General features: G+C 32.3%; 2 protein-coding genes across 3 annotated transcripts; one reads left to right on the top strand and one right to left on the bottom strand.

The window, feature by feature from the left end:
• The first annotated feature begins 2307 nt into the window (after positions 1-2307).
• On the top strand, positions 2308-4795 carry LOC11406551 (ras-related protein RHN1). 2 transcript variants are annotated; one of them, XM_024772476.2, is made up of 7 exons: positions 2308-2669; positions 3076-3153; positions 3268-3435; positions 3720-3768; positions 3923-3996; positions 4124-4217; positions 4491-4795. In XM_024772476.2, the coding sequence occupies exons 2-7, from the start codon at positions 3091-3093 to the stop codon at positions 4586-4588; spliced, it is 546 nt and encodes a 181-aa protein (XP_024628244.1). In that variant the 5' UTR covers positions 2308-2669; positions 3076-3090; the 3' UTR covers positions 4589-4795. The 2 variants fall into 2 exon arrangements, with proteins under 2 accessions (XP_024628244.1, XP_003630800.2); XM_003630752.4 differs by having other exon boundaries at positions 2314-2665.
• Positions 4796-5556: 761 nt separating this feature from the next.
• Positions 5557-9604, bottom strand: LOC11409615 (uncharacterized). The gene is made up of 6 exons (XM_003630751.4): positions 9256-9604; positions 9045-9177; positions 8499-8602; positions 7741-7885; positions 7507-7647; positions 5557-7370 (listed from the first exon to the last, which is right to left on the bottom strand). The coding sequence occupies exons 1-6, from the start codon at positions 9294-9296 to the stop codon at positions 6009-6011; spliced, it is 1926 nt and encodes a 641-aa protein (XP_003630799.1). The 5' UTR covers positions 9297-9604; the 3' UTR covers positions 5557-6008.
• Positions 9605-9936: the final 332 nt, after the last annotated feature.

Genomic DNA, 9936 nt, shown 5'->3' with positions numbered 1-9936 from the left:
AGAGAAAATAGAAGGATGGTATATATAACCTACTGTTACCGACTAAAATGAATGTTTTTTAAAGAAAACGCAAAAACTTTTAAAGGGGAAAGTATGTGAAAAGTATGAATTTTAATTGATGAATAACTAAAGAAATCAATAACTTGGATTTTTATGAATAATGTAGGTATTTTAATTTGTAAGGTAGGGTCGCTCCATGTTTGAGTCTCGCAGTAGGCCCTTTGTAATTTGTACAGTATATGTAGGTGACGAGTCACGAGAGTAACAATCAGACAAATTTGATTAGTAAGAGACGACTAGAACCTTATTCTAGTTTCTAGGATTAAGTGGACCCTTAAAGAAAATGATTTAGTTGATTTGGTTTCTGAAAGCGAAAGATTATGTTTTTTTTTAAAGGACGAAGGATTATGATTACTTACTGGATATGTAAATTATAAAATAAATGTATATTTGTATAAAATTATAGATGTTATAACTTTAAGTAATCAATCAAATTAAATTAAAAGTTACATCTTTTACTTTATAATTCACCCCTTAATTACATTATCCACATTTTAAGCTAACGATGGAAAATGGAAATAAGCCCAACCGTGGATAAGTGCTTATAGCCTAACCTACGCAGCCCCGGTCCGACCATATTGACAATTAAGGCCACTATTTTATTAGAAACACTTTTTAAGAGTATTTTATTAAAAACATATTTAAGCCATGTTTCGATAGAGCTTATGTTAATTCATAAAATTTTACTAACGAAAATTTTATATTTATAAGTTGTTTTTTTATAAACTACCTTAACAAATTTATAAATAATACATTAATATTTATTTATTTGCATAAACTATTTTGCATAAGCTCTAAAATAAGTATCAAACGGAAATTAGACCGCTGATTAAACTTCAAAATAAACTTGTTAGGTAACATGTTAGACTTGAGATTTAACTTTTTTTTTTCTTTTTTATCAAACCATAATTAAACTTTACAAAATTTAGCTCGACCTATTATGTGCTACTAGTGTTCAAAGTGAGAAAAAAGAATCCATATATTTTTTAGATTATTTGGACCCAAAGTGAATTCATGATGAGTTGAGCCGAGTGGCCACAAGATGTGTTTTACTTTTTAAAGTTTTTTAATCAACTTTATAAATAAAATATGATTTCATATTTATTTTATTGTTTTCCATATTATTTGCATGTTTCTTATTTACACTTTCAAAATATATGATATGAATATGATAGACATTTGAATTTTTTTAATCACATCCATGTATTCATGGTTACATCCTAAAATAAAATTTAATTTTCAAATTCACCCATGAAACTAACGCCTCTTCCTTCTTTCTTCTTCCAAAATCCAAAAAACGCATCTTCCTTCTTTCCTCTTCCAAAAAACCACACTTCTCCAAACAAGATCTCTCCCTTCGATGGAGAAGACTTGATTATATTGAAATTGAATGAAACAAAATCTAAAGGAAAAAAAAAGGACCTGTTTTAAAGATGGAGAAGATTTTATTCTACTATAATTTAATCTTAATCTCAGTTTAAGTAGGTCATATAAACTGAGTTTAAGTGCACGGTTAAATTTTGCTTTAAACCCTTCAACTTTATTCAATGATTCTGAGTAATCTTATTTTAAGTATGTATACGTAAACTATGTTTCAGTAGCTTATGTAAACTAAGTTTACATCTACTTACTTAAACTGAATTTAAGTTAACCTCAACAAAGTTAATTAACAGGAGCGCGTGCGTGCTGCACCATCAAATAATCGTCATTGCAGAGAAAGAAGAAATTCACTTGTATTCAATAGAGTATGGATGAAAGATGTTTTGATTCACTTTTATTATTTTATGGAGATTGGTTGAACATCCATGATTGTTTGTGGATGAAAGTAACAACAAATTTTTTTTTGAAAGAGAAAGTAACAATGAATGAAATCAAGGTTTTAAGAAAATTTATATAAAAGAACAATTTTGGTATTATTTTTCCTTATATGAAGACCATATATCAAGACCCAATTCATAAACAAACATGCAGAGTACCTACGACTTTCTTTTTCCCCATATAACCTGAGTCTTGGATTGAGGAAGAGTTATTACCAAAGAAAATTATGTTCATAGGTACCTCTTTTTCGTGCAAAAGTCCTGTCATAATATCTAACCTTAATGATATATATGAAAAATATATTTTCTAATTATTATAGTATCTAATTCATCTTTTTCATATTTGAAAAGTATGCCATGGTAGAGTTATCACACAAAATAGAAAAAATTACAAGCAATTGCTAATTATATATGCACACACATTCTACGTGTGTTTGTATGTATAGTACATATCTACCTTGACATGAATAAGTTAGGTTCAAAGTAACGTTTTAAGAAGGTATACCCAAAATGAATTAAGATACAAGCATTTGATATTATCAACAAAATGTATAATTAGTTAACTTACCAGTCAAATTATCAAACTACCATTCTTCTACGATTTCAGCAGCCTAATTTATTATCAGATTTCAAGCTCTCATATTTGTCATCGCTAATGCATCATATTAATCACTTTTCAATCTTTGAAAAGCCTTTTCTGGTGCTACAAGAAGATTTTCTCCCTTTTTTTTTTCCCACTGATCAGCTAAGCTATGGCAAGGAATAAGAAGAGTTTACAAGCCAAACTGGTGGGTATGTCCTCCTTATTATTATTTTTTTGGTAAAATAAGAATCAGCTCTATTGAAGAATTGAATTGCTCCTATTTGGCATTAAGCTAGAACAACATGTTACACGTACCAGGACATGAGAAGCAAATAGTTTGTATAAGTAATTTATTATGTTCACATAACATCTTGTATAAAAATCTATGTTGGATTCTAAGCAAACATATTACATATTTGATTAATTATGTCATAGAAACAGCTGCTTAATGTATGGAAAATAACTTGTGTACCTCTTTAATCTGCTAACGTTATATCTATCCATTAATCAGCTTAAACTCGATACTATTAGTTTCATATGATCAAAAATCAAAATGGCATGCTTATATAGCAGAAAATTTATCTCAAGTTATTAAAATTATGCATGACTTTCCAGGTACTTCTAGGGGACATGGGAACGGGGAAGACTAGTTTGGTTCTTAGATTTGTCAAAGGTCAATTTTCGGAATACCAGGTTGCTATATGATTGTTTCTTTTCTTTATGTCTTCACATCATTATAGATGACTCAAATTATTGATAAAAAAATAAGATAATTTAATTTGAATTACCTTAAATGAATGTGTGCAGGAATCAACAATCGGAGCCGCATTTTTCACACAGGTTTTGTCTTTAAATGAAGCCACTGTGAAGTTTGATATATGGGACACAGCAGGGCAAGAACGATACCACAGTTTGGCTCCCATGTATTATCGTGGCTCTGCTGCTGCTATAGTTGTATATGACATTACAAGCATGGTAACTAAAATCCACTTTATAAGTGATATTTATGGTAGCAATTTATAGGCAATCATTTTTATTTAGCTTGTGATGATTAGTTGTTTGAAATATGTACTTGAAAGCAAAGAATTTTCGTTCGCATGACCTGTCACGAAGCTGTTCAATAAAGATAACAATAATTGATTGTCATGAATGATATATAATAGAATGTGTAATGTTTATGTTATTGCATCCGTGCTACAAATATTTTCATCTAAAAAATATCATATCAGAAGAAATAAATGGTGCATTTTCTTTCTCAGGATTCTTTTGTACGGGCAAAGAAGTGGGTTCGCGAAGTGCAAAGACAAGGTAACGGAACAGTCAAAAAGTAAATATCATGTGAACAAACTAGAGAAACATTTGTGAATATTTGGGCTATATAATGTTGATCATGCAACTTGTCACAACTTTACATTATGATTACTAATTTAGCAGTTTACTTAATTTGGATAAACTATTTCAGCAAATCCAAATTTGATAATGCTTTTGGTGGCTAACAAGGCTGATTTGGAAGACCAGAGAAAAGTTGGAAATGAGGTATTATTTCTGGTAAAATACCGTCTCAACATTATAAAATGCGGGAATATAGACTAGTTGACCCTCTCCCTTATAGACAGCTAAAGGATTTTTTTTTATACTACCATCTTTCATATGATGGTTGCAGGAGGGTGAGGAATATGCCAAAGAAAATGGCATGTCTTTCTTTGAAACTTCAGCAAAAACAGCACAGAATGTCAATGAGCTCTTCTATGAAATAGGTAAAACAATAACTTAACATCAACCCTTTTTATGTATTTTGGAAAAGAGGCAGTGTCACATGACATGTTTTAAGAACATATACACTGACTTTTGGCTGAGACATTTTTTTCAATTGCATGTTCTAAAGTTCTTGCCATTTGTTATGTTAAAGAAGACCAAACAGTAAGAAGAAATTCATTAGTTCACATCCATGCAATGCAAGAATGAGAAAAACTTAAGAGACTAATATTTGATTTTCATGTTTCTTACTTATAAAAACAAATATTTTACAGCTAAGAGATTGGCAAAAGCCAACCCTTCACGTCAAACTGGGATTAAGCTGCATGGCAGAACTCAAGAAACTAGAAGAAGACTATTTTGTTGTGCTTAAGCTTAACGGTGTGTCTTTAATATTTTATAAGACATATACTATATTGTACTCAAACTCACTCAAGAAGAACATATGTTTGTTCAGTGTACATTTTAATGTAAGATCTCACGCCCAAAGTGTACTCAGATGGTAACATTTCGTATTGACGAACTTATCAGTTCTCATTCTAAGGTCTCATAGGTAAAGCCTTTTTCTTTAAGTTTTTAATGTTGTCTTGCTCGTTTATTAAGAATTAAAGGATGATATGATTTCTAGTTTGATGGAGAAGATATATACATGAAGAAAGAAAAATACTTCAAGGAGAGCAAGAGAGACATTTTGATGAAACAGCTTAAACAAAAATAATTATGAATGCATGAGAAAGCAGGTTTGCTCAATCAAAATCTAGAAGTTACTGTCAAAAATCAGAGTTGTTGCGATGAGATGACAAATTTTTCTGATGCTAATTTTGCAAAATTGCTATACAACGCTCCAAAGTGATTCTAGCCATTTAGATACCCTCTGCAAGGATCAAATGGGGAATATTTAAAAAAGCGCTGGATCGATAGGAGACTAAATAAAAGAAATATTTTTCACAAGAAGAGAAATATGCCTTTTGAATTTGTGTTTTTAGAGATGAACAGGGGAGAAGCTGCAACACTATGTCCCACCTATGTACAATTTCAGCTGCTTAAAAGAGAAACAGAATAGAAGGCTGATTAAAATACAAAGAAAGTAGAAAATTTCATATTTGCTAACTTATGTGGAGCTTATATTTGTATATCCACCTGTTCATTTAAGAGCTACACTATTTTTCTTGTTGAAAAATTTGCGAGGATGCATTGTTGCTAGCCGGCTGGAGGGGCTGGAGTTGAAGAAAAGAAAATTACTTTCTATTATCTTAGAAAGGCTAAAATTGAGAAAGAAAAAAAAATCTAAATGCAGCCAAAGGACATAGAAGGCATCTCAAGACCAATCAAACAATAATATGACATTATTACGTTGACAAATTATACAAATACAACAACTATAAAATAATATATGTTTAAATATGCTAATAACATTGTACAAAGGGAGGAGGAGGGGATACGAGACGAGCAAAAGCTATGAAACAATAGCGTCTATCCCAATATCCTTTCAGTCTCAACCTAAAGAAAGTAAGAAAAATGTCAACTTTTGTTATAACTTACAGCTACTTTTACAATCGTGGAAGGAAAAAATGAATGGAGATTGCTTGCATCCTATAGTAGTGGCAGATTGTCAACCAACAGATAGGACCACACCCTATTATTACTTGGTACATATCCAAAGAAGTAAACATTTTGCAATAACAGCACCACCAGGTGTATATTAGATTGATGTGTGATAATCATAATTCATAATAAATGCAATTGTGCTGATTAGGGAAGAGCATTCATTCACTGTGTTTCTGTCCTTAGCCTTATCTTCCTTTCAAAGCGGCAAGCCTAGTTGCTAAATCATCACAGTCAGGTAACTTGGGATGAACATGTCGAGTTTCATACGATCTATCTGGCTGAAATGAAGCAGCGCGAACAAAATCTTTCTTAGCTTCTATTACTCTAGTTTGTTCACGAGGAAGGGAAACTGATCGTAGGGGAAGGGTAACTATTTCTGGTGTCTCATCAGATCCATCTCCATCTCCATTCTGTAGTAGTTCCCGAGTTGAATTATCCATTTTATGTTCATGGTGACTGTTTGACTTCTTTCTTACTATTTCAGGCTTTAGAATAGATGGTTTTTTGCTATAATGAATCAGTAATTTATCTATTACCCTTTCCTCTTCAGCATTTTGATGCTGCTCATCAACAAACAAATTTCGCAGACCACGTCTTGATTCACTTCGTCTCCTGCTTCTGCTCCTTGCTTTTCTCACAAGTTCAGTATCTACATTAGGGGCATCATAGTGACTAGTTCGTGATCTTGAGTGCTTTCTCCTTGTAGATTTTGCTTTTAACTTGGGGATTTCTTTAGAATCCTCACGAAAATAGAGTTCCTTTTTAGGACTGTGTTTGCTCAGTCTCTCGTGTCTACTGGCCTGCCAATCCAGGTCAGACTTATTCAAACCAATTTGGGTCCTCTCTGACATAGAAGCAGCATCAGAGTTTTCGTGAACTGAAGGACATGTAAAGAAGCCATCACTGTCGGTATGTGGAGATACTACATTGACTCCACATGTTCTGTTCTGATTCTTAGAAACATGTTTAACATATGGAGGTGGAATAACATTACTAAAGCAAGGCTTTAGCATAGGCGTTTCATCATGTTGAACTTTTCTCTCGGATTTATCAGTATCAGGTGGGCCAGCGCATGGCTCCTTCACATTACTCCTGAAACGTGATCCTATTCGAGTAGAAGTTGCAGTGTCCTGGCTTTTTCTTGGAGGGGTCATATTCCCCAAACTGTCATGCAGCTTGAAACCATCTTCAAATTTTTCCAATGTTTTGTCCTGAAATGAACGTCCAATTGGTTTTAGCATATTACCCTCCTTCCAATAGCTTCTATCACTCTTTGTAGTAGTAACCTCTTGCTTTCCTGTTAATGAATTATCATGGCCATCCTTTTTCCCAAGGACTTCACGACCATTTAATGGCTTGAATCCATTTCCAGGGAATGTGGATTTATATTGAAGCTCATGATAATCTCTGTTTAGGTCCTTTAGGATAACAGCTTCCTTGCCATTCTCCAATATAACATCATTCTTTGCATCTTTCTGGCAAAAATCCTTGCTGACTGATGATTTATCATAATCAAACAAATTGTTACAGATACTAGCACTCTGGCCCTGTACAGGTCATTTATTAAAAATAATAACAACTTTAGATACATTTTCAAAAATTCAAGTATGGTAAGAATTAGCTAAAAATTCAATCTGACACTGAAGTTAGTCAAAAATGAAAAGGAAATACAGAAAGCCGCACCTGTGCAAATGCAGAGGGTCTTGACATCCTTATTTCGAAAGCCTTGGAGTCCCAGTTGATTGAAAACTCTGATGCAATTTCCTGCATCAAGCAGACTTTCTTCTCTAATGTAGAAGACTTTGAATTCAAATTTGCAGCAAACTGATAATTGGCAACTTAGTCAGTGAGTTGAAGAAAACAGGAGAACTCGTTGATAAGTAAATTTCTAATAAAATTAAAAATATGAATAGCCACCTCTTGATTGACAAAACACTCTACGGAACTCCCATATCTCTCCTGAAATATTTGCCTAAGGTCGCGTAATTCTGGTAAATCGGAAAATCTTGCAGCAGCAAACATCAAAGATGATACCGCCACCCTACATTCCTCAGGGCAGCCACTGTAAAAGAAACAGAACCAGTTATAAAAATATTCTAACTTCTGATTTTGAAGTAAACATATAAAAGGACTATCTACTCATTATAATTTTGGGATATCTACATATAGCTTATAGGTATCCACAACAAAATTATATCTGTCAACCGAAAAACAAATGGATAGATATGTTAAAATATATTTTTGGTCTATATGCTGTTGATATGTTTTTTTTTTAACAATTTATTTTCTACAATTATGTTATTTCTGTTAATCATCATATCAAAAGAAATAACAGTGCCAAACTAAAGCATAATTCTAATCCATTATCCAAATTCCGCACAACGTAAAGGTTATTCTTGCCAAGATCACTAAAAAAAAATTCCGCACAACGTAAAGGTTATTCCGCACTTGTGGTCGTTGAATCTAAGATCGGACTGTTCAGATTTCAAACCAACGACCACAAGTGCACTGAATGCATCAAATATTAACAGCAGGGAATCTCATTGCTAAAAAAAAAATAAAAATAGCGTTCAAACTTTAGCAGCCATAATAACTCTGATGTCAAATGAAAATTTAAAATTAGAATAATAAATAAAGAAATGACATGAATATCTATCTAGGCAGAAACTAATTACCTTAACTTCTGCATCACTGATAAATGCTTCAATACAAGCTCACATGATTTCTCCACAAAACCATAACAAGATGACAAAATCAACTCAACCAAGAGTCCTTCAGCCTGTTAATTTTACCACATTGCAATCAAAACAAAACTTATTGAGATCATTTCATTAAACAATCAAAATTAATAGTACGTCTCCAATAAGCAACTGCTCAATGAAAACTAGCACGCTTTTTTCAAAGCACAACACTACATTGACCTAAGGCTTGTTTGGATTTCCTTATTTGAGTTTATCTACTGAATAAGCACTTTTGAGAGTGCTTGGGAGAATTTTTGAAAACAGGTTATTACATTCTCATAAGCTGTTTTCAACTAATTTCCATTAGTTCTCCAGGATAGCTTATGGAAATGGTTTATAGCTTATAGGAAAACATTTTGACTTAATTTATCTTTTATTATATGAAAAAAAAAAAAAAAAAAAAAAAAAAAAAAAAAGTTATATGATAAGTACTTATGCTATAAGCTGCAAAATAATTAGTTCATAAAAGGAATTACGTACCCTTCCATAGGCATTGATATCTAGACCACTGTGAAGAAGATCAGCAATATCTTTCTTAAGAAACTTCTCTGTGGCTTTTCTCTTTCTCTTAATGACTTCAACACGATTTTTGGTCATTTTGATTAACGGTTTACTGAAAAACAATAACAACAGAATAAGAGAACAAATAACATATAAATAGCAAGTAATTCAACAAAACTACGGGACAAACCATTTGGCGGAGAAGGTTTTGCCAAGTAGTCCATCCAACATGGTGGAAAATCTGGACTGAGAAGTTCAAATTGCGAAGTTAGACAATGACATTGAAAGAAAGGTTTGGTCAGAGTGTTGTAGAGTGCACAGTGGAAGAAGAAGAAGATGAAGAAGAAAAAGAAGAAAGAGTAATGGATTAAACAAATATTTGGAAATAAGAAAAAGATCTTTGTTACAACACTATGCATGCGACGATAATAGAGTTTGGCTATATTATGAATTATACCGACATAAAAAATGAACGTTAGAAGGAGTGAGTGATTTTGCCGATAAATTTGGTAAGAAGTAATGAATGAATGGCGAGTATTATTCTAAGCTAAAGTTGGTGTAATGGGTGTTATTCTGTGGGGACAAACAAACGGGCTAGGCGGGTAAGAGCCGTTATGCCTCATTTTTTTATGGTCATGTTTGAATAATAAATAAACATTAGAAAAGATTAAAGAATGTCATTTTGTTAAAAAGGATAAAAATAGAAGTATTGTATTAAAAAATGGTAGAAAGTAACTTTTTTAAAATTAAAATATTGTTGAATCTAATGCAACCCTATTATTTTCTATTTCCTTAACATGTGTCCTTAGCATAACTCATAAACATTAAATTAAGGGCCATAAACTTTTTTTTTGTAATTAATGAAAGAGGG

This window comes from Medicago truncatula, chromosome 8 (assembly GCF_003473485.1).
Source record: "Medicago truncatula cultivar Jemalong A17 chromosome 8, MtrunA17r5.0-ANR, whole genome shotgun sequence".
In the NCBI taxonomy this organism is placed as follows: domain Eukaryota; kingdom Viridiplantae; phylum Streptophyta; class Magnoliopsida; order Fabales; family Fabaceae; genus Medicago; species Medicago truncatula.
This window is presented reverse-complemented; position numbering and strand designations above follow the sequence as displayed.